The sequence below is a fragment of the Mustelus asterias genome, chromosome 26 (assembly GCF_964213995.1).
Source record: "Mustelus asterias chromosome 26, sMusAst1.hap1.1, whole genome shotgun sequence".
NCBI classification, from domain to species: domain Eukaryota; kingdom Metazoa; phylum Chordata; class Chondrichthyes; order Carcharhiniformes; family Triakidae; genus Mustelus; species Mustelus asterias.
In genome coordinates, this window is record NC_135826.1 from 14,556,769 (window position 1) to 14,582,143 (window position 25,375).

At 40.7% G+C, this 25,375-nt stretch overlaps 1 protein-coding gene across 5 annotated transcripts in view; it reads right to left on the minus strand.

Moving 5' to 3' along the window:
* The window catches only part of kdm4b (lysine (K)-specific demethylase 4B), a 428,138-nt gene that overhangs the window by 197,220 nt on the left and 205,543 nt on the right, over nt 1–25,375 (minus strand). For 3 of the 5 annotated variants that reach the window (XM_078198157.1, XM_078198155.1, XM_078198158.1), the window contains exon 9: nt 25,204–25,341. In XM_078198157.1, the coding sequence (XP_078054283.1) occupies nt 25,204–25,341 (138 nt within the window). Of the gene's footprint in view, nt 1–9,373; nt 10,671–25,203; nt 25,342–25,375 lie in introns of those variants that run through there. The other 2 variants (XM_078198160.1, XM_078198159.1) reach the window with 1 other exon arrangement.

Sequence of the window (25,375 nt, forward strand, 5' to 3'; positions counted from 1 at the left end):
TGCACAGCCATACAGTGTCCTATAAATGCTGTGCTGCAAGTATAACAATATTGGTCCGCTGAATTGTGGTCGGTGCAGACTCGATGGGCCGAATGGCCTCCTTCTGCACTGTAGGGTTTCTATGAAATTTCTATGAAATGTTTCCAGAATTTTGTGTTTATCTCAACAGCCAGCTTTATCATCTCAACTTCAGCTGAAAAGAAAACGCATATTTGGTTTTAATTTTAGGTACAAGATAGAAGCATTGCACAGACCTAGACTGCTTCTAATTTCCTCCTCCTTGTGCCACAACATTTTTTTGTTATTTTCCTGAAATTTTTAACATTTTACTTCATTTGTATTGTCTCTATTCATTATACACAGCAGTATAATTGCCTCTTATTTGGCGACAGCAGTTCATTTTCAGTACAGTTATAGAAAAATCAAATTTTCATTTGACTACTCTGAACAATTTCCATTTTAAGGTCAGGGTATTCAGCAGTACACTTAGGAAATGCTTTCTATATCTATCCCATTTTATTGTCCAAACGTGCATACAATAGCAAATATCGTGTTTGCTCCTCACAATGGAATGGGAGTTATAGGATACACAATGGAACTTTTTGGATGAAATTGACATGCAAGTTGATCAGTTACCATCAGTTTGTGTAGCAGTAACTTCCAAAACTACAGGATTTTTAAAGGAGTTACTCGCAGCAAAGGAGGATGGATATACGTCGAAAACAGTTGATTGACTTTAAAAGATCCATCGTGAAAACAGTAATGTAATTAAATTGGAATAAATCAGAACACCATATCAGTTTAATTCTACTAAAAAAGGTTCCATGTTATGGAAAGAAAATTACTTGCATTAAACACACTTCAGGATGCCCTAAAGCACTTCACAACGAAACTCAGCAGCTCTTTTTGCGGGTTTGGCAACAGCAGTGTGCGGCAACCTCTGTCCTGGACGCAGTACGGTATGGAGAATTTGTAATTTTTTTTAAAAAAAGAGGTCAGTGAAATCTGTTTAAAATTGCCATTTAAGAGTTTGCATCAATTGTAAACAAATCAATTGGACAATAAGAAATACTGGGTCATATGACCTAGCGACCTTTGGCCTGGAAGCACCACCGACAGGAAAGAAATTCTGTCACATCAGCTGTATGTGGCCAGACACACAAGACAGACAAAGTAGTAGCTGGTGTTAAAAAACAGGGAGCTTCAGCAAAGGAGATAACACAAAAAGCACATTTACAGGATGTAGGTGTGTGTAAATTATAGTTAAATAGGACAGAAAGCTGGAGACAGGGTCAAAGTAGAGAAAATTAAAATCTTTTGAGCCAAGGTTCCATTCTGGGATCTTCCCATCCAGTTATATCAGCTGGGATGGTAACAATAGGATGTGGGCATCACTGGCTGGGCCAGCATTTATTTCCCATCCCGAATTGCTCTCGAGTGCGTGGTGAGCTGCCTCCTTTAACTGACGTTCATGTGCAGTGAGAACACCCACAGTACTGTTGGGATTGTGATTTTGTAAGACATATCTTTTAATGTATCAATTATTTAAAGTAAAATTCACCTTTTCATTTGAAGTATCTTTGGCTTGTTATTTCAATTTTTATTCACGTCGATTCCGGTTTGTGTTAAAGTTACAAAAATTGTTGGTAATTCGTTCATTGGGTAAATTTGGTTATTTTAGTTTACGGTTCCCCCACAGGGATCATAAAATCACAATGGCTAAATAATGTTTATTTCTTCTAAAAAAGATATTGACTTGAGACATAAATATCAACTAAGCAGACTGCCTGAATTATATTCAGTGACATCGATGCATGATTTTCTAACAGAGCAAGTGTGTTGTAAACGTAACACACGCAGTTACAATGAAAAACAGTGTCAGCATGAATCTCAGTCTATTCTACGTTGCCTAAATTCTATTGCAACTTCCAGTTATTCTTCAGATGTTTTATAGGACAAAACCTTGCAAGGGTTGCTGAAACTATGGCCTAGATTTTCTGACTATACTGCCAATGATAGCCCATTTAATGTTGATGAATTACTACCAGAGTTAGGAAAATCCAGGTCTTCATGTTTATTTTGCTTATTCGTATTGTACTCAAATTTCATAGAATCATAGAATCCCTACAGTGCAGAAGGAGGCCATTCGACCTATCGAGCCTGTACTGACAACAATTCCACCCAGGCCCTATCCCGTAATCCACCATATCCCCTACTAATCTCCCTGACACTAAGGGGCAATTTAGCATGGCTAATCCACCTACCCTGCACATCTTTCGACTGGAGGAGGAAACCAGAGCACCTGGAGGCAACCCACACTGACACGGGGAGGCTAGGGGAGAAAAAAACCAGAGGGCATGGGTTAAGAGTGAAAGGAGAAAAGTTTAAAGGGAATATTAGGGGGGGGGGGCTTCTTCACGCAGAGAGTGGTGGGAGTGTGGAATGAGCTGCCTGATAAAGTGGTAAATGCAGGGTCACTTTTAACATTTAAGAAAAACTTGGACGGGTTCATGGATGAGAGGGGTGTGGAGGGATATGGTCCAAGTGCAGGTCAGTGGGACTAGGCATAAAATGGTTCGGCACAGACAAGAAGGGCCAAAAGGCCTGTTTCTGAGCTGTAATTTTTCTATGGTTCTTCTATGGTTCTAACGTGCAAACTCCACACAGTCACCCAAGGCTGGAATTGAACCCGGATCCCTGGCGCTGTGAGGCAGCAGTGCTAACCACTGAGCCACCCATAAATGTAGAAATAAAACTTGGAAAGTGCATTACTTGCTAACTTTTATCATCAACAAGATGACCTGTTCTATTATGGTATACACCATACTTGGTATAATTTAGATCTATATGTAACCACTGACAAGCCAGCATTGTAAGGTAGGCAGGTGATCAAAGAGTTTGAAAATCAGACAGCAGAAGGAAAGAGTTTGAGACTGTTATGGTCTCCTTTGAATGACCAAACTGATTAGCTGATCATTCCTATTATATTTATTAAGTATACCATACCATTTTCTATAAGCAAATAAAAAAAATAGAAATAAATCTTAGCAAAGTGGATTCCTTCACACAGTTTGGGTCCTTTGTAATGTAAACAAATGGAAAATATGATTCTGTGGCAGATTTCTACACTTACCCCCCAGGTTAAGTTACAGCATCATTGATACACAATATGCAAACAATGGAATCAAAAACAGAAAGCAATACTCCAATCCAATGTTCCTGTTTAGACAATTCTGGGATTTTAGAGGGAAAAGTGAGGGGGGGGGGGCGGGGGGAGAAAAAGTACAGAAACGAGAAGAGAGGAAGAAAAAGGCAAAGGCAAAATATAAAAGTACAGAGATAGACAAGAAATATGGAGAGAGGGTGTGTGTGTGCATTAAACCTCTTGGTAATGCTTGTACTGTAATTTCACGCTATGCTGGATAACAGTGTAAGCAAGGCTGCTCAATCAAGTGCTGCTTTCTATATGTCACTGCCTGTGAACACATCACTGAACTAAAAATTATTTTTAATGTTCAATATAGGCTTCCTTAATTGCCAACAAAATGTTAAAAATTCACCAGAGAAATTAAAGCTGCCCATGCAGTGATCGAGAGGGAAAACAATGAAAGACTCCAAGATGTAGAAAGAAAATTGCTGGAGTGTTTAAGGAGCACCGCAGGACTCCCATCTCTACCGGAATTAAATAGTGGGGATAGAGGGCATCAGGTTGTTCTGGGAAAATGTACACAGGACATCAAGAAACAATGCAAGAAATATACAGCAGGTTCAACCGTACACGGAAAAAGACAGGATGATATGTCACACAGTTCTGACAAAGGACATAGGCTTGAAAACATTTCCTTTACAGGTGCTGATGGACCTGCTGTGTATTCAGGTTCAGGTAACAGCATTGTTTTTGTTTATTCTTCGTACTCATTTTCACGTGTAAACAGAAACAGCACACTGAAGAATAAACAGTAAACTTCAATACTGTAAACTCTCCAGTTCCTAATGAAAATCCATTAAAACAGGACCACATAGAAGACAGACTCTTTTAAGAGATCACTCTGCAATAAGATGGCATTCTGCACATGGAATTCATCATAAGAGCTTAAATCTATTGGCTTGTGGAAGACAGAGTATGATTTGTCCAGTAACATTCACTTGTTGGATTGCCTACTGTAGCAAAGTTCTCCCTCATCCTTTGAGAGAATTTCAATCTCCAATTGCAATTAGGATGCTGTCATAATTCCTGAAGAGCTGTTTAATGATTGAATTTCCCGCAAGGTGAGTGTGATCATTCCCCATTCTGCTGTACACCAAGCCGCTACCTTAGGCCATTTCTTTCATTCTTTATTTGGAGATGGCACGATTGCAGGATCACCAACTTACTTTGCAGCAGTGGAAGTGTGCAAGATGAGGAATGTTGCATTTCCCAGAGAGGAATTATTTCAGCAGTAAGACCGGGAGTAATGGAAGGATTCAGAGGACCAATAACTTCAGGCTAGTTTGAATCAAAGCAACAAAATGAAGTTGTTCTAATTCATTAAATCAAGATGGTTGCACTGTTCTAGCTTGCCTTGTAGATTGTCTCTGATCGGCTGCAGGCATTCACTGAAATGACCAGGGCATGCAGGATAAGTTTTAACTTTTTCTGATGGATCAAACTCTTTCACATTATAGCACAAGGAGATGCACTCATTATATTTGCTAACTCCTGGCTCGTGAAATTATTCCCAAAGGAAATAAAAAATTCCTAAGGCAGCAGTTATTTACTAACATTTTATCAAGGGGAACAATTTCAAGCAATCAGATTTAATATGAGGTTTAGTATTGCGGAAAAACAATGGCAACCCCTCTACCAATCAATTGGCTCTCTTCTCATGCAGTATAAATTGTTGTTCCCTTTACTAATGGTCATCTTGCGATCTGTCCTGATGAGTGCAAAAAGCTTAGACAGCATGTCTTCTTTTCCAGCAACACTCAACTTCTGTCCTACCAAATGACAACATGAATTTTGTTATAGAGTGGGTATAGCCTTGGGTCCTTACTGACTTGGACGATTCGCTATTCTTGTGTTAACCAGCTGAAATGCTGTGGCAATGTAGGTGGAGTATGTTTTTAAAAGTTTTAAAATCCACCCGTAAAACAGAAAATAGACATATTTTGACATATATCTGAGCTCTTAAAGAATTGTAACGGTGCGACAGACGATGGTGAATAATCTGCAATAGTATAATCTGACAGGTAAAAACAAAATTCTGATCCCCCATCAGGATTTACAAATTGATCCTGTGCTGTTTGTTAGAAGTGATAACTAATCATCTTGGTTTAGAAAATGTGGCCTGGGTCACTCAAATGCACATCTACATATATATTTGTAGATTTGAACAGCCCATCCCATCACACCCAACACCTCACCCCCCTGCCCACAGCACCTTTCCGCAATCTTAGAAGGTGCAACACCTGTCCTTTTACCTCCACCCTGCTCATCAACCAAGGGCCTAATTACTAGATTCAGGTGAAGCAGAGCTTCATGTGCAGCTCCTTTAATCTGGTCTTTTGCACTCGCTGATTCTAATGCAGTCTACTCGACATTGGATACACCAAACACAGACTGGGTGACTGCTTTGCAGAACATCTTTGATCCATCCTCGAGCATCACCCAGACCTTCCTGCCACTTGTCATTTCAACACACCATCCTGTTCTCTTGTCCACACGTCCATTGTTGCAATGCTCCAGTGAAACCCAACGCAAACTGGAGGAACAGCACCTCATCTTCCAATTAGGCACTTTACAACCTTCCGGACTGAACACTGAGATCAACAACTTCAGAGCATAAACTCTCTCCTCCACCTCCCCTCCCTAACAGTATAAATATCGCCCTATTTACTATTGTCTTCAGCTCTGACAAATGGTCATCCAGACTCCAAACATTGGCTCTATTCTCTCTCTGCAGATGCTGTCAGACCTGCTGAGATTTTCCAGCATTTTCTGTTTTTCAGATTCCAGCATCCACAGGAATTTGCTTCTATTTACAAATAATTAAATAGGTTTACGCACTTGCCTATCATTAATAACCTTCTCAACATTTCTCTGATGCTGACAGTTCCACAGTAATTAGATAAAGTGCTCAAATAAGACAGAAAGCAAGGCTCTCAAACAGAAGCAAAATGAATAACCAGCATACACAATACATCCTGATGGAATTTCTTTGAAGGAAGGATAAGCATGGCTTCTTGCCTCGCTGCAACCTTCACAGCCACATTTCTTCACTGATTTTGTTGGAGCTGGTTCTGCAGTGCATTTCATGCCTTCTTACCCATTTAATTTCCACTGTAAGATTTTATTTTTTATTACTTCCATTAAACTGGCCAATTTGGTACAGTGGCACACATTTAACATTGCAAGCGACAAAGCTGCCTATAGCACTATCAGAAGCAAACAAAGAATTTGTTGATTCCAGCAGCAATAAATCATACCATGACATTAGGCAATAATTCAATCAATATGCAATTCTCGGTGATGTAACTGTGCAAACCAGTAACAAACTATCAACATCAGAGCACAGGCAATCAGAAACACAACTGCAAACAAATGAGGAGAAAATGTGAAAAGCAATTACAGTGCAGTTTGTATAACTTGAAAACATCTACCCAAATGGATAACAACAACTGCAACATCATTTTGTTCAGGTTCTTATTACTTCCTCAGGACCAGTAATGATCACAGCTCAATAAGACATTACTCGCACACTCAACTAATTTGACCGAAACCAGAAACTATATGAAAATGCTTATTAGAGAGAGAAAACAATGATTTTCTTCTGAAAACATTGACCTAGAATTTGCAACAGTAATAACGGCGAAACTGTTAGCATATACTGTTCAGGCCTCACCAATTGCCACTGAGCTTAGCAGTCACCGATAAGGAAAAGAATATTGAAACAAAGATGAGAAGCCAATGAGAAGCAGGAGAACATGATAAAGCTGCGAAGAAAAGTTGCAGGAAAGACAAATGAGGATGGATAGAGTTAAAAGGCAGAGAGGCACAAAGCAGCAAATCAGAATGACTCCTAAGAAGCAGTACAGGATCATACGGGAACTGACTGATACAAGAAGCACCACCACAGCACTAATCAAGGGTAAGGAGAGCAGGATACTATTGATGGAGGGGAAGCAGGAGGCAAGGTGTCTGGTTCACTTTTGGGAGATCCTCAACCAGCCCCACTCCAGCTTCCCATTACAGTTTGACAACAGTTAAGCATCAACCTGAACGAAACTGCCAGATTAGAGGTCTCCAAGACCCAGCAAGAGCCTGAAGAACAACAAGGCAACAGGATTGTGCGATACTAGCATTAGTATCGAAACATGGCAAAAATACCATCAACAGAGTTCACAGACTTAATCAACAAGATCTGGGCCAAAGAGGACAGCCTGGCTGACTGGAGGTTGAGGAGTAATCGTCAAGCTGCCAAAGAACGGGAACCTCTGTGACCGTTACAACTGAGGGACATAACATTGCTGTCAGTACCTGGCAAGGTCTTCAGCACAGCGCTGTTTAATAGATTGAAAGCAGAAGTAGAAGGTACCCTTCACTAAGGACAGACAGCTTTCTGGATTGACAGATCATGCAGTAAGCAGATCTTTACACTCAAGAGCATCATAAAGCACAGAGCCTAGAGCATCAGATGCCACTTGTTATCATTGATTTCAAGAAGGCTTTCGACAGCATCCCACCGGCAGTCACTCTGGTACATTGCAAGACTGTACAACATTGTTCAAAAACCTTATACCACGACTCAAGCTATAACATTAGAACTAGTGGGCACCACTGACTACTTCAATGTCATCACAGGAGTATGGCAAAGCTGCAAACTCTCCCCATTCCTTTTCCTCTTGGTTGCTGGTTTCATCATGAGGAAGGCAATGTTAAGTGCAGACTTTGGTATCCCATCAGTTGATGGAGCTGGATTTCGCAAAAGGCATCACCTTGCTGGCCAAAGAATCGCATGCAGTCCGTGATATGACCACTGGTCTAGAGAGTGACAGTGTTAAGATTGATCTGCGCATCAACTACGAGACCAAAACAGTGGTGGCTGGACAGCCACAAGGCCTCCCATCACCAACAAGCAACAGGACACAGAGGACGTTGATAGCTTCCCCGATATAGGAAGCAACGCCCTCAGGGGGGGGTCGAGGAAGCAACGCCCTCGGGGGTGGGGGGGGTCGAGGAAGCAACGCCCTCGGGGGGGGGGGGGGGGGGGGTCGAGGAAGCAACGCCCTCAGGGGGGTGGGGGGGGGGGGGGGTCGAGGAAGCAACGCCCTCAGGGAGGGTGATGTAGAGATATCAATGTTCACACATGAATTGGCAAAGCATTCTCAGTCTTCCAGTGGCAGGGGCAATATTTTCAGTCTCCCCAATATTTAGTTGGAGGAAATTTCTGCTCATCCTGTACTGGATATTGAACAAACATTCAGATGCTCAGATGCAATTTATTTTTATATCAAGTGAATCATAGAATCATAGAAACCCTACAGTGCAGAAGGAGGCCATTCGGCCCATCGAGTCTGCACCGACCACAATCCCACCCAGGCCCTACCCCCACATATTTACCCGCTAATCCCTCTAACCTACGCATCCCAGGACCCTAAGGGGCAATTTTTAACCTGGCCAATCAACCTAACCCGCACATCTTTGGCCTGTGGGAGGAAACCGGAGCACCCGGAGGAAACCCACGCAGACACGAGGAGAATGTGCAAACTTCACACAGACAGTGACCCGAGCCGGGAATCGAACCCGGGACCCTGGAGCTGTGAAGCAGCAGTGCTAACCACTGTGCTACCGTGCCGCCCGTGCTTCACAGTCAATAAAGTACTTTAGAAACAAAGACAGAAAATGCTGGAAAAACTCAGCAGTGATGGCAGCATGTGTGTACAGAGAAACAAAGATAGCGTTTCGAGTCTGTATGGCTTTTCTTCAGAGATGAGTACTTCTGTAACTTGAAGTATTTTTGAAGTGTATTCACTGTCATCAAGGGAATCACAGCAGTCAATTTGCACACAGAAAAGTCCCACAAAGAGGTGATGAGATGAGTGTTCTGCACTCACTATCATCATACAATTTCCAGCCATGTCATTTTGTATAGAAAGTCCTAGCAAAAATGAAAAAATCTGAGGGATGAGGAGCAGCAAGTTGTAATGTGTCTCTTTCACAATTAAACACAGCTCCGATGGACTGATGGTGTTGGTCAAAAATAGAGATGGGTAATGTGTCAGGAAATGATATATACATTGCTTTTTAACCTCTTTTAAGGAGTGGCATATGGCTTGCTTTAACACGAAAGAGACAAACAAAAAATCCTAAAATAAAAGTCACAACCTGGTTTCTGAAAAAAAAACCTTTAATACTGCAAAGTAAAGAAACATTCGTAAGATAATCAACAGTGGATCCTGAAGGTCAAGAACAGAGCAAAATAAATGCAAACTGCTGAAAAAGGAAGGATTTATTTGTTTTAGGTGGCTGGTAATTTCACTGCTCACAGCATGGGAAATTCATATGTTTGAATTATTACTTCACCAGTAAGAAGAACGCAGACTTCAGATTTTAAAATTATTCCATGGCTCCGAATATCAAATGGAATATTGCATACAAGGGAATATGTTTCAAGCAAATGTTTCTTAAACCCTCATGAAAGATGGTCAAAACCCCCTCACACCCGACATGCTTGCTACATTGCAGGGCCTTTCATACCACAAAGAACTACCATACATTCATTTAGAGAGCCATAGATGATGCCCTGAGAGAAAGTCGTTATCCCTCGACAAGATCAGAACAAAAGGGTGAGGAAAGATCAAGTGAACTTACATACCATATCTGCACAGACATCTTTGCCCTTGTATACTAGCATACTCAATTTCAGATGGCCTGGGAAGCACCATCAATCTTGAGAATTAAAGGTTACTCAACTCTTAAAAGAGAACCCAATCAGCCTGGGAATAATCCCTGATCAAAGCAATGTAATTCAAATTTCTCGTACCAAGCACACATTCCTCTGTATGTTAATTGTGCAACTCAATTCTGTATACTGAGGGTACGAAGCACGTGAGGAGGATGAATCAGGGAAGTGACAGAGCCATATGCCTTACAGTAGACATAATCCGAGTCAGTGGAATAGGAAGCAACTGCAAAGGATCACAAATCATCACGTGCAGCAGTTGGACAAGCCTTTCATTTCTAGTCTATTATTCTCAACACAGGAAAACACTCAGAACTCTGAGCAATTATACTGAAGAAATACTTCACAAGATCTTGGAATTTGGTTCAAACCTATGCTGAAAATCAATACAGTCAATGGTATTTCATAGCTCTGAATGTCTGACAGTCAGGCACTTCCATGGAAAATACAGGAGCCATAGCAGATATGGTGCACAATGGAATGCAAATGAACCCTCAAGGAGATGTATTATTTAAAAAAGCAGCTGAATTGCAATCTCCTTGGATACCATTATTCGGCTAACTTAAAATATGTTAAGCCATACTTCTGATCGATATGATTTTACGACGCTCAGTCGTGTTGATCTCTCCTGCAGACTTCCATCAGATTCTTTATACCACATCAATATGAAATATAAATATGAAGCATAGGTGGATTTTCCCCTTCTCCCCTTCAAGATAGCATTGCATTCTAAATAATAGGACAAAATAAAGAATAAGGCACTCGATTTTTCATTTCAAGGATAATGCATCTCTCATATACAAACCAAAGTATTATCAAGGCCTTATGGAACATAAACACACACATATATGCCTAAATAAATTACAAGTTCACAGAATTTGTTATACCTTGAAATCAATCTTCTAAGGAGTTACATCAACAAAGAGATTGGAGGTAGCTCAAGAAACTTACATTTGTCACAATGGTAACTGGATTAATTCTATCCAGAGCAGGTGGATGTATAGAAACATTCAAAGTAGTGCAAAAGATTGCAGAATTATAGAATCATAGAATCTCTGGTACGGAAACATGCCCTTCGGCCCAAACTGGTCCATGCCAACCAAAATTCCTATCTAAGCTAACCCCATTTGCCTGCATTTGGCCCATATCCCTCTAAACTTTCCTATCCATGTATCAGTCCAAATGCCTTTTAAATGTTGTCAATGTTCCTGCCTCAACCACTTCCTCTGGCAGCTCATTCCACATATGTACCACTCTGTGTAAATAAGATGCTCCTCAGGTTCCAATTGATTCTTTCCCCCCTTAACTTAAATCCAAGCCCTCTAGTTCTTAATTCCCCAACCCTGGGAAAAAAGCTGAGTGCATTCACCCTACCCATGCCTCTCATGATCTTAGATACCTCTATAAGATCACACCTCAGTCTCCTACACTCCAAAGAAGTCCCAGCCTGCCCGATCTCTCCCTATAACTCAGTCCCTTGAGTCCTGGCAACATCTTTGTAAATCTCTTCTGCATTCTCTCCAGTTTAATAACATCTTAACAAGCTTAATTTGTACTTGGTGTAATTCAAAAAGTAATGTAGTGAATAGGTAAAACTTATAGTTGCGTTTCTATGAAACTACTTATCCAATACAATCATAGAACCCGACAGTGCAGAAGAAACCATTCGGCCCATTGAGTCTGCACCAAATCTCTGACAGTGTATATTACTTATCTCTGTAACTCTGCACATTTACCATGGCTAATCAGTCTAACCTACACTTCTTGAAACACTAAGGGGCAATTAACCATGGCCAATCCACTTAACCTGCACATCTTTGGACTGAGGGGGGAAACCGGATCATCGAGATGAAACCCAGACAGACACAGGGAAAACATGCAAACTCCACACAGACAGTCACCCAAGGCCAGAATTAAACCCGGATTTGTGGATCTGTGAGGCAGCAGTGCTAACTACCATGCCGCCCACTCAGGTGAAACTAATTTCTCCTCCAAATAGCTCCACCATTTTAAAATAAGGACCAGTAGCTTCTGGTAGGTTATGTTGTTCCTTTCAGCATAATTCACGTGAAATCAGCTAAGCCAGTCCAAAAAATTGTGGAACTTCAAGCCCAAATTACACTCAGCGCTAACTGAGCTTCTGCAACCTTCTGTGCTACTTTGAGCCAATAAATCACACTGAAGCAGCCTTGTCCACAAAGTTAGCCATGCTCCCAGTCTGAATTAATCCTCATTGTGAGTTTTTACTAAATATACCCGTTTGCCAGCCCTGGGAGGAGGCTCTTAAAATCAAAATGGTTCTTTTGGATGCAAGGGCATTTGGGGACATTAACTTACTAAGAAAGTGACTACTGTACGTCAATATAACTAGCAAGTGGTTCTGTATAGATTATGCACAGGTAGTGGTCCAGACAATGATTTACAGTGCTTTTTTTTAAAATGATAAACCCATTTTCAGCAGTATTACTCAAACTGCACAAAGTTTTCAATCTTAATACATTAATATAAAAGTAAAATATATATTTTTTAAAACAATCACATTGGAAAAGGCTGCCCAATTGCACTGGTTCATGGTAGATTTTGTGCGCGCTGATATGCAAATGACTTTGAATGGAAACTGAAGAAAAATCACAGCTCAAAACTAGTGGAATTTGCAACTGGATCACCAATTGTGCTCTGAGCAGAAACTCTTCCCTTGGTATATTTCAATGAGGTTTCCATAGCTGTTCCACTGGAATGTAATTTTATTAATTATTTCTCAAGTGACTTAAGTTCTTCAAACACTCATGTTGATGTTTGGCTGATTCTGTTCATGATGTGGAGATGCCGGCGTTGGACTGGGGTAAACACAGTAAGAAGTTTAACAACACCAGGTTAAAGTCCAACAGGTTTATTTGGTAGCAAAAGCCACACAAGCTTTCGAGGCTCTGAGCCCCTTCTTCAGGTGAGTGGGAATTCTGTTCACAAACAGAACTTATAAAGACACAGACTCAATTTACATGAACAATGGTTGGAATGCGAATACTTACAACTAATCCAGTCTTTAAGAAACAAAACAATGGGAGTGGAGAGAGCATCAAGACAGGCTAAAAAGATGTGTATTGTCTCCAGACAAGACAGCCAGTGAAACTCTGCAGGTCCACGCAACTGTGGGAGTTACAAATAGTGTGACATAAACCCAATATCCCGGTTGAGGCCGTCCTTGTGTGTGCGGAACTTGGCTATCAGTTTCTGCTCAGCGACTCTGCGCTGTCGTGTGTCGCGAAGGCCGCCTTGGAGAACGCTTACCCGAATATCTGATATTCGGGTAAGCGTTCTCCAAGGCGGCCTTCGCGACACACGACAGCGCAGAGTCGCTGAGCAGAAACTGATAGCCAAGTTCCGCACACACAAGGACGGCCTCAACCGGGATATTGGGTTTATGTCACACTATTTGTAACTCTCACAGTTGCGTGGACCTGCAGAGTTTCACTGGCTGTCTTGTCTGGAGACAATACACATCTTTTTAGCCTGTCTTGATGCTCTCTCCACTCCCATTGTTTTGTTTCTTAAAGACTGGATTAGTTGTAAGTATTCGCATTCCAACCATTATTCATGTAAATTGAGTCTGTGTTTTTATAAGTTCTGTTTGTGAACAGAATTCCCACTCACCTGAAGAAGGGGCTCAGAGCCTCGAAAGCTTGTGTGGCTTTTGCTACCAAATAAACCTGTTGGACTTTAACCTGGTGTTGTTAAACTTCTTACTGTGATTCTGTTCAAGCATTGTGCTTTGATCACATTACTTAGATTTTTGCCTTTTAAATAGTCCCAAGCATTCCTTTTCTCGACAATGCATCCATTTCTCCCCTTCATCTGAAAGCCCAGAATGGTGATGAGCGATGTTTCCCCATGGGTAGCTGCAACCAAAGGCGTCTCAGAGTGCTAACTCTTCAGCAGGAATCCAGACAGTAGCTGTTGGCTGTGGTGCTTCCCCCACAGCTGAAATTTCCACCATGCTTTAGTCTTGTTCTCACCTGAAGCCCACACCAATAGGAATACTGGATAATGAATAGGAACACTTGACAGAGATGGTTATCCTTTAACTTTCCTGGGATATTTATGTCCTGTCATTACCCCAGTTGGATCATCTAAATCCCCACAAACAAGGGGTGGAACTGGGACATTAAATTTAGCAGCACGCTGCTTTTAACTCATCAGCCAAAGGGAGAGCAGAGCAAATAAATAGTTCCTGTTCTCAAAACAATATGTGTCAATATCACCAAACGCCTCATTGCTTTCTAATGGAAATCTCCACTTATCTGCCACATTGGCTTCAACCAGCCTAAAATATACAAACATCTATCGAAAGTAGAAAGCTAATAGCAAGAGTAGTAAACATTAACAACCCGTGACTTCTTAACTTAAAATATAAGGTCAAACTTTCCAAGATGATTTATTGGAGATCACTGAGCTTGTGCACAATGGTTACTTATGTGTGTTTTGATGTTGTAAATAAGATACCATCTATTTACATCTTCAGACATCAAACCCCTCCCCTCCAGGGGGAGGAAAGAGAAAGATGACCAATAATTTACAACAATTCACGTATGCCAGTCAATCACCAAACATGCTCACTATTTCAAGTATTTTTTTAATGAATCCTTGGTTTGGAATTGTGACATATAAAATAATAAACTGTGTGCCTGAACAATTAAGGTAGTAATCATTAAGTAATTATTCATTTAAATGTCATCCTATTGAATGCTGTTTCAAATCATATTGGATTTTACAACACAAGCAGTGAACTTTCCATTTTTTGAAGCAAAATTATTTAAACCACAGAGGGACATGAGTTTTGTAAAAAGATGAAGGGTAAATAAACTGCATCAGAGGAAAGTCAAGCAAGACCTTACTCTGGCCTGATCTTTGTCAACTCAAAGGAAATTATACACAGACTCCCAAAACCCCCATTGGATCACAAAGCAAAGGCTTATAAAGAACAGGATAAAATTTCTGAAAATTCTCAAAGGTCAGAAAGATGAAGGACTAACTACGTTAAAAGCCAATTTTTGGAGAAATCATTACTAACTCTCCAATGTCAGACAAAATTAACAAGCATTTTGGACATTGACAGCTTAAAAAAATACACCACTCTTATTTTGAACAAATGTAGAAATTGGTCTCGGCATAAGGCAACATAGTGTATCTATGAGAAAGATTTCCTGGCATTCACAGTGAAGAAGCAGGAAAATTCAATAATTCCTTTGAGGAAATTTTTCAAATATGAAAGTTCTGAATGTCAGGCAAAAAAAGTTACTGAGGTTTGAATGCCATCTTTCTTGATTTTGAACATGGTAAAATGATTACAAGTGAAGGATGAAGCCATTAAGTTGCAACCCAATGCAAACGCCGTATAATGTATTCAATCTGTATGCATTTTTTAAAATTCCAAACAAGAATTCCTAATAAAATTGAATCCCTACAATCAAGTGGTTAATGAAGCTTCTGATTGTGAAATTAACCTGTTCCAACGCTCTAAAAATCTATTCAAGGTCCACGATTAAAAAAACGAATCCACAATTTGAAACAAGAGCAACGTTAGAAAGCTGATCATTCCTTTGGGACTGAGGGAGGGTTGTGGGGCCAGGGGTGCAGTCGGGGTGGTTGGTAAAAATACAACCTGAAAACTACCAAAAAAGTCTCAAAATATAACAGTGAATTTGAAAATCCAGGTAGGCCACATACTTAACATAAACATCACACTCGGATAGAAGTCAACTCTCATCTGCTCTATTCGATAAAGGGAAACCATGCAGAAGAGTCATGTTGGACTTTGATACATTAACTCTAGGTTCTCTTGCCACAGGTGCTGCCAGACCGACTGAGCTTTTCCACCACTGTTTTTGTTCCACATGTCACCTAAAAATGACTATAGAGTTCCCAACATGACATGTCACATTGACACGAGAGGTTACTTGTGACACCAATACACAACAAATGGATCAGATCCACTAACTGACATTCCCAACTTAAACTTGTTAATTAAACCACAAGTTAGGGCAAGGTTTGTCCCCCACCACCAGAGTGTCAATATTTAAAATGGGTCCCGTGTAAGAGAAAAATTTTGAAAAATCACTGCACTATTGTAACAGACTTCCGAAAGCAAAATTGACATGCCGGGGTCAGCTCGGTTTATCACCACTGAGACGCCAGCTGGCTCTCATCCTGTTCAGCACCACTCCTACACAGTTAATCATATGTTCCTGCAGGTCCCCAAGCAATTTAGAGAAATACTCGACTACCCCATCATCAAATTGCTTGAATAAAACTTTATTAGGCCTGTAAGTGCTTTTCTTCAAGATAAGAGTTTCATCTCAAGGATTGTAATGTGAGAAAAAGGACAGAGAGCAACAGAATACAAATCAGGGGTTTCTGGCATAGAACGGAGTGTAAGCAGGCATTGAGATGCCTCCACAAATAAATACTCAAAATGAGAAATTTCTTTGAAGTGAACAGGAACTAATGCTCAGCCCAGATTGTACACTTGTTTGTAACATTGACAGCTAAAATTACAATCACAACTAATGACACACCCTGTATAGAATCAGCAATGGTCATTAGCGTTCCATTGAAAGTTGACACAAAAAGTTGTACTTCACACTAAATCTGAAATACTCTACAATGTATGCATCTGCTCCAAAACATTAGACATTTGCAAGTCTTTTCAACATAAGCATTACAACCCGCCCTAAATGTACTTTGGTGACAATGAAAATCAAGACCAAGAATTCATCAACAAGAAGGGAAGTTAACTGCTGATAAGGACAGAATTCCTAGACTTTCTAAAGGTACAAGAGAAGTGCAGCAGGCTAAATGTTTTTTTTCTTGCTCTCTCACTTGTTAAGTTCTTAAAAGCCAAAAAACTTTGGCTGAAGAGGTAGGGAATAGCTTCAATGTATTGCAAAGAAAATAAGCCACGAGAAGAACAGTGAAAAATTAGAGCAAGCTAAGAAGCGGAAATAGAAGAAACATAGAAACTGGAAGCAAGAGTAGGTCATTCAGCCCTTCGAGCCTGCTCCTCCATTCATTATGATCATGACTGATCATCAAATTCAATATCCTGATTCCCCCTTCCCCCCCATATCCCTTGATCCCTTTAGCCCCAAGAGCTATATCTAATTTCTTCTTGAAATCAGATGATGGGTGAAGAAATGTCTCCTCCCCTCAGTTCTAAAAGGATTACCCCCTTATGCTCAAACTATGACCCCTGTTCTGGACTACCCTACCATCAGGAACATTCTTTCTGAACCTACCCTGTTAGAATTTTATAAGTTTCTATGAGATCCCCTCTCACTCTTCTAAACTCCAGTGAATATAATCCTAGCCAACTTAGTCTCTCCTCATATGACAGACCTGCCATCCCAGGAATCAGCCTAGTAAACCTTCACTGTACTCCCTCTATAGCAAGGGCATCCTTCCTCAGATAATGACACCAAAACTGCACACAATACTCCAGGTGTGGCCTCATCAACACCCTATACAATCGCAGTAAAATAGGAACAGAAAATAATGGAAGCAGTCAGTGGATCAGACAGTATCCGTGAAGAGACAAATAACGTTACCACTTACAGGTCGATCAGAATTTCATTCATCAGAATTTTAAATTATATTTTAAGTAGAGGCAGGACAAGTGAGAAGGGGAAAACATAGAGCAGTTTGAGATAGGGTGGAAAGTAAGAGCAATTAAATTATAAAAGGAATGATGGCATAAGACACAAAGAGATGGCAATAGAAACAAAAGATGGATGTAAGCGAGGATAATAGAATCATCTAGAACCATCAAATCTTACATCTGAACAAGTGGGGGCAGAGGTTATGACGTGACATTTTTGAACTCAATGTTAAGTACTAAAGGTTATAGAGTGACTGATTGAAAGATGAGGTTCTGCTCCTTGACCTAACACTGAGCTCCACTGGAACAGTGTAGGAGGTCAGGGACAGAGAAGTCAGACTGGTGGAGAACTGAAATGATAGGCAGCTGGAAGATTAATGTCACGCTTGTGAACTGAACAGAGATGTTCACAAAGTCTGTGTTTGCAGAGGAGCTTGCCTTGTGAGTGGTCCATCCTGCGTACGGTATTGCAGCAGGTACATGTAAATCACTATTTCAACTGGAAAAAGTGCTTGGGGTCTTAGACAGTGGGAAGGAAGAGGTGAAAGACTAGGGCAACGATTCTCCCACCCCTAACTTATTAAGCGCAGCGGGCTGGGAGATTCTCGCATCGGCCGACTCACAGGGTTTATACATGCGTTCCCACCACAATAGGGTCTCCCAGCGACGGATCTCTGGTGGCGTCAGCTCTGCAGGGAGGCGTGGAAATCATTTAAATGAGATTGTCCGGAACGTAAATCTTCGGGCCTGCTGGCCTCTCCAGCGGGAATAGGCTCTACCCACAGCTTTATAATGAAATACACGCTAGGTGACCTCTGCAGTGCACAGAGTGTGGGAGATCCTTCTCTGAATTCCAACTGAAAAAACCAGCATGAATTACTCCAGTTTTCATGCAAATTCGACACTTGGAATGTTTTTGGGAGAATTCTGGCCTAGATGTTGCATCTCCTGCATTTGCAAGGGAAGGTGCTATAAGGAGGAAATGGGATTTGGGTGATTAAGGAGCAGACAGCAGAGTGAGCTGCCCCTTCGGAACGCTGAAAGGCAAGGGGAAGGTGGGTTTGATGGTAGCATCAGCTTGGGGCTGATGGAAATTGATCTGTAGAATATGGAGGCTGGTGGAAGGGGAGGACAAGGGGAGCCCTATCACGGTTCTGTGTGTGTGTGTGTGTGTGTGTGTGTGTGTGTGTGTGTGGGTGGGGGGAGAGGAGGAGAGAGAGAGAGAGAATGAGAATGAGAGAAGTGTGGAAAATAGAACAGACAAAGCAGAGGCCCTGTCAACCACGATGGAGGTGAATTCTTTGTTGAAGAAAAAGGACAAATCTGAAGTATTGGTATGGAAGGTGGCATCATCAGAACAGACATGATGGAGAATGAGAAACTGGGGAAATGGAATTGAGTCTTTACAGGAAGTGGGGTGGATAAATAAATATATAGTTATGGTAGCTGAAGTCGTCAAAGTGCTTATAGAGAATACTGGCTGATAGCCTATCCCTAAGAATGAGTAAAGTAGTAAACGGAAGAGAAAGGAAGAGTCAAAGTTGGAAGCTGCTCTGTTTATTAACTCACCACAGTTGGAAAACAACCCCTCTCACCTAGAACTATGATAGGGCTCCCCTTGTCTTCACCTTCCCACCTCTATATTCAACAGATCAGCTTCCACCATTTCCATCAACCCCAAGGCTGATGCTACCACCAAACCCACCTTCCCTTCAGCTTTCAGTGTTCCGAAGGGACAACTTCCTCTGCGGCCTTGGTCTGCTCCTTAAATCACCCAAATCCCATAGATCGACTACAGCTTTCCAGACCTGTTGGCAATTTCATAGTTAAATCTCTGGGATAAGCCTAAGTGAGGGAGAATCTGCATTACTGGCTTCTATTTTTCAATAATAAGAAGTACTGCAAGAAGGAAGAGAGGAAAACTTTAGCTATGTTATTCTTAGTAGTTTTATATTTTGTCAACTGATTAACACCCGTGTCCCCAAATCCCACAAGAAAACATAATATCCCTTTCTGCAAGTCAGATTCATCTTCAAAGTATCTTGTACTACTGTTTACATTAATACTCCAGTCGTTAAGCTTCATGAATAAATGGCAGGGTATTGAGAAAATTATAAATCAGGAACAGGATGCACAAGACTGGTCTTAAAGTAGACAAAATATTTGTGCTCCTTCCTGACTAATGGAAATATTGTGTTAGATACATTTGTTCCACAAGTTAAGTTTCTTCAATATTGTACACAAGTAATTTGAGTCACGACATGTTAAATGTAGCATGCTAGGAAGGAACGGGTGACTGGGTCAATTGTATACTAAATGCCTAGAGATTGATTGCTATGATTAGTCAACAATTCCGTTCTCATTGCACCATGCAACTGCAGGATAGTAGAATACAAGCTATAGATGGACTTGGAATTTTATTTGTCTAGCAACTTCAATCTGTATGAGAGTCAGAGCGGTTTGCATCCATTATTCCTTTATAGTTATAACTCGTACAGGTAACTGGAACAAACAAGAGAATCAAATACTATTTCAGAAATGTTTCTCTTTACAACTCTCTCCCATACCCAAACAATGGCCCCAAGAGAATAAATTGTCTGCATATCACTATTCCCAAAGAGAATATTAGCAGCCAATAAACATCAGTGGAACCATTGCCAAATGACAGGACGTTTCTATTTTCACTGCGGGGTCACTACTCCAATATATCTAAAAATTAACTCAAGCCTAAACTAAATAATGTATTACCTATGATGCATTTCTCAAATGCAGTCTCCACTTCCTAGAAGATCAAACAACTTGTAATCATCCTATGAGTTAAGATCAAATCCCAGTGATTTTGCCTCAATTATAATACTATTAGAAAACTGCACGAGTATATACCCCTCAAATTCATAAATTAGCAACCCTCAAACTGTTTGATTCTCTAAGCTGAAATAGTTGGACTAAAATAGAATTTCAAGTGTTCAAATCAGAATCCACAGATATTGAAATAAATCCCATTTATATCCTGACATTTAATTTCTCTCTCTCCATGTAGTGTCCGTATCATTGCTAACCATGGACCAAATGATGCCATGTTGTCACAATTGGGCAAGTATAAGAAACAAACTCCAATAACTACCTCAGCTGATACAGGGTTTGAACTTGCACCATTGGCATTAATAAGTGCCACACTCCAACCAGCTGAGCTAGCCAACCCTAATATTTAACAGACACAAGTTAAACAAGTCAGTCAGCTGTTTTATTGTCTACACAGAATATTGTGGTAAGACGGAACAAAAACTGGGCAGAATGGAAGAATCTAGTAATTTACTCCTCAATCTCAATGAAGGGGAATGGCTTTGCTTATCTGAGCATTTTGTTTCTAAATTTAATTCTGCCCCAAGACCAATTTTTTATTACCCCTTTCAACAAAAGCTTGCTTCAAAATTGGCTAGCCATGGATCAGCTTCCTTCCACAAGCTAGAACTCCTTCTGGAGTCAATAAAGTCTCATTTATTTCACCCATGTAACTCCTTTCTGAATTCCAATTTGAATGCTCAGCTTTGCTTTTTGCCAAACGTGGGCTAAAGGCTTAGGATAGAAATGATCCTTATGGCATGGTAGCACAGTGGTTACCTGTGTCCCTGGCACTGCAGTTACCCCACAGTGCCAGGGACACAGGTTTAATTCCAGCCTCGCGTAACTGCGTGGAGTTTGCACATTCTCCCCGTGTCTGTGAGGGTTTCCTCCGGGTGCTCCAGTTTCCTCCCACAGTCCAAAGATGTGCAGGTTAGGTGGACTGGCCATGCCAACTTGTCCCTTCGTGTCCCAAGATATGTAGGTTAGGGGGGTTATTGGGGTAAATGCATAGGGTTACAGGGATAGGGCCTAGGTAAGATAGTCTGTCGGAGAGTCGGTGCAGATATGATGGGCTAAATGGCCTCCTTCTGCACTGTAGGCATTCTATGACAGATGTTAAAACTCAAGCCACATGCACATTGTACGAATTGTTATCTCATTAATATTTAATGAAGAGCTGAACTCTACCATAAGATAATAGATTGCATCAATTTACATTCTGACCTTTCTTAAGATGTTAAGGTTTTGGAGAGAGTGCAGAGGAGGTTTGTAACATGGATGAGGACATTCAATTACACAGAGACACTCAAGAGGTTATGATTTCTCTCCTTGGAGCAAAGGAGGTTAAGGAAAATTTAATAAAGGTTCTCAAATTATGAAGAGTTTTGATAGAGTAGGTAGCAGAAACTCTCTACACCAACAGCAAAGTAGGTAAGCAAAGAACACACAAGAGCTAGCAAAAATGCCAGGACCGAAGATGATGGATAGAGACTCAAGTTGTTACAACCTAGAATACGCTGCCCGAAATGGTGGTGGAGGCAGATTTAATAGTAATTTTCAAAATTAATTGGCTAAATTAAATTAAAATTACTAAATTAAAGGAAATTATTTGCAGGACCATGGGAGAAAAGAGGCGGAATAACTCTTTGGACCATAAGACCATAAGACATAGGAGCAGAATTAGGCCACTCAGCCCATCGAGTCTGCTCCGTCATTCAATCATGGCTGATATTTTCTTATCCCCATTCTCCTGCCTTTTTCTCATAACCCCTGATCCCCTTATTAATAAAGAACCTATCTATCTCTGTCTTAAAGACACTCAATGACCTCGCCTCCACAGCCTTCTGCGGCAAAGAGTTCCACAGATTCACCACTCACTGGCTGAAGAAATTCCTCCTCATCTCTGTTTTAAAGGATCGTCTCTTTAGCCCGAGGTTGTGCCCTCTGGTTCTAGTTTTTCCTACTAGTGGAAACATCCTCTCCACGTCCACTCTACCCAGGCCTCGCAGTATCCTGCAAGTTTCAATAAGATCCCCCCTCATCCTTCTAAACTCCGAGTACAGACCCAGAGTCCTCAACCGTTTCTCATACGACAAGCTCTTCATTCCAGGGATCATTCTTGTGAACCTCCTCTGGACCCTTTCCAAGGCCAGCACATCCATGGGGCCCAAAACTGCTCACAATACTCCAAATGGGGTCTCACCAGAACCTTAAAGAGCCTCAGAAGTACATCCCTGCTCTTGCATTCCAGCCCTCTCGACATGAATGCTAACATTGCATTTGCCTTCCTATCTGCCGACTGAACCTGCACGTTAACCTTGAGAATCTTGAACAATGACTCCCAAGTCTGTGTTTCTGATTTCTGAAGCATTTTCCCATATAGAAAATAATCTATGCCTCCATTTTGGAGAGTCAGCACAGTCCCAATGGCCTCCTTCTGTGCTCATCATTCAATGATTCTATTGCTCTTACCCAAATTGTCGTCAAGTTTTAAAATTTATATTGTGTAATATTAAAGATTTTAAATGATTACACATCAAATTCCATATCCTATCATAAAACTTATATTTTTTCAGGCAAAAGCAAAAGACTACAGATGCTGAAATCTGAAATAAAACAGAAAATGCTGAAAATACTTACTGGCAGAATCCTTGGAGACTTCATGGGGGGAATTCTCCAGCAGCAGGAGGTGGCACATGGGCAGCGGGATTTTCTGGTCCTGTCACCGTCAATGGGATTTCCCACTGATGTCAGCCCACACCTCCACAAAACCCGCAGGAGGGGATGCGCTGCCAGCAGGACCAGAGAAACCCGCCAGCATTAATGGCTGGAGAATTCCTCCCAATGCTTCAGATTGATGACCTTTTATCAGAACTGGAAAAAGTTGACAATATAACAGTTTATAAGGCCTCTTTTGCCATTTACTCATTCCTGTCCACCCTATCACAGGCCTTTCTTTTTGTTCTTTGCTCACAACTCCCATTCCTTTCCCTGCCTCTGGCCTTGTTTAAAACTCACTGTCCAGTTCTGAACAAAGGCCACCAACATGAAACATTAATCCTGTTTCTCTCTTCGCAGATGCGTGGCCTGTTGAGTAGTTCTTGAAATTCCTGTTTTATTTGTAATTTACTCATTTGACTCTCTCCTTTCCAGGATCGATTCTGATATTGCTATTGGGCATTAGGAGAGTTACCAGATAGTCTGCCTCATAGAATCATCAAAATTTCACTGTGGAAAAAGGCCATTTTACTCATGATGACTGTGCTAGCTTCAGATCAGAGTTACTTCAATCACAATTTGTTGCTCTTCTCCATCATTAATATTTTTTCCTCTTCAGCCGTTTATTTTTCTTCTTAAATATTAAAATTGATTTAGATTTAATACTTAATAGCCAGTGCAAATATAAATTTATCACGGGTTATCCAAAACTGATTGCAGTTCTCCAACTGCACCTAATCAGCATTTGCTGGAAATTTGACATTATTCTACATTCAATATCCCACATACATAAATCTCATTCTTCCTTTTTATGTATTTTCACCTGCAGTCTTCCTTCTTAAAGAGCTGTGTAACTGCAGTGTTGGACCTCTCGTTCAGTTCTCAGTACTATAAATTGAATTTTCATGATAATCTTCAAGCCATGCTTTAAAAACTTAATGGAACCCATTATACCTAGAACAGCGCTGAACTGGCAAATCCAAATTGCCTGCCCTTCATATATTATTTGGTGACCTGAATCATTTGGGCCAGTCTTGTGTTTTATCACATTCATTTTAGTTATTTTCATATATTTTTTAAAATATATGAATAGATTCATATATTTAAAAAAACACCCAGATATTAATGCAGCAGGTTAAATCCTAAAGTTTGGATTAAATTATGCAACATTAATAGCTTGCCGCGTGGTGAACTACACCATACACTGAAGAGTTCCATGATTAATCTTGAAATAAGATTACATGCCTATTAACTTCCAGGTTTTAAAATCATAATTGTTTCACTTATTTTTTACTTCAGTACCAAGTAGCCGGAGCTACAAAGTCACAGGGACACATTGAATGTTCTTGTGATTAAAAGCACAAGCAAATCTTGGGTATTATCACTAAATATGCGGCAAACTTCCTTACCTTGTTCCATTACTCAGACATAAGCATGCAAATCACACCAGAGGATTGCTGCGGGTAAACTGCCAGGTGGCAGACTTCTCCATTACCTACTCAAGCTACTGCAGCTGGTGCCCTTTCCTTTCCAGTAGAGCTGATTAATCTTAACAGTTACAATTGGAATTGGCGCCACTTTCAGTGTTAATCTCCTGGAAATTGAGAGAAGTTTTCTGGAGATGGTTTCAACATCCTGAGCAGGCTGATGATTTGCTTCAAAGCGGAGATAAACTGTCAGCAGTTCAAACTCTGGGCATGTCCATTATTTGTATGTACCACCACCACCATCACTGTCTTCCCTACAGCTAATGGATAGGATGCTGAGCAAAAGCAAAGCATTGTAGACACTGTTTGCATTAATCTCTTGCTGATCGCAAGGATAGATGAAGGACTTTTACTCCTCTAAATAAACAAAGTAGAAGATTTGAGGGGAAATGATTGTTTTCATTGTTTGTCAATCAGGGAACAAAACTGTGAATTGATTTGCGCATCTCATCTGTATTCTATTACCAGGGGATGTGTTTTAATAACTGCATGCCACAAAAAGGCAGCAACTCACCCTAATAGTTTAGGATTATTAGCAGATCAAAGTTTGCAGGCTCCTTACCTGCGTGGCCATTTTTCCATAATCAATCCAACGAAGCGTGGCAAAGTTGGTCGATTCTGCACAGTTGAATCCATGGTTGAAGCCAGCATGGTAGCCGTAAGGGAAGGTGATCATGAACTCTCCAGCCTCCTGTGTAATCTGCAATGAAAAAAAAATAGAAGCTAATAAATAC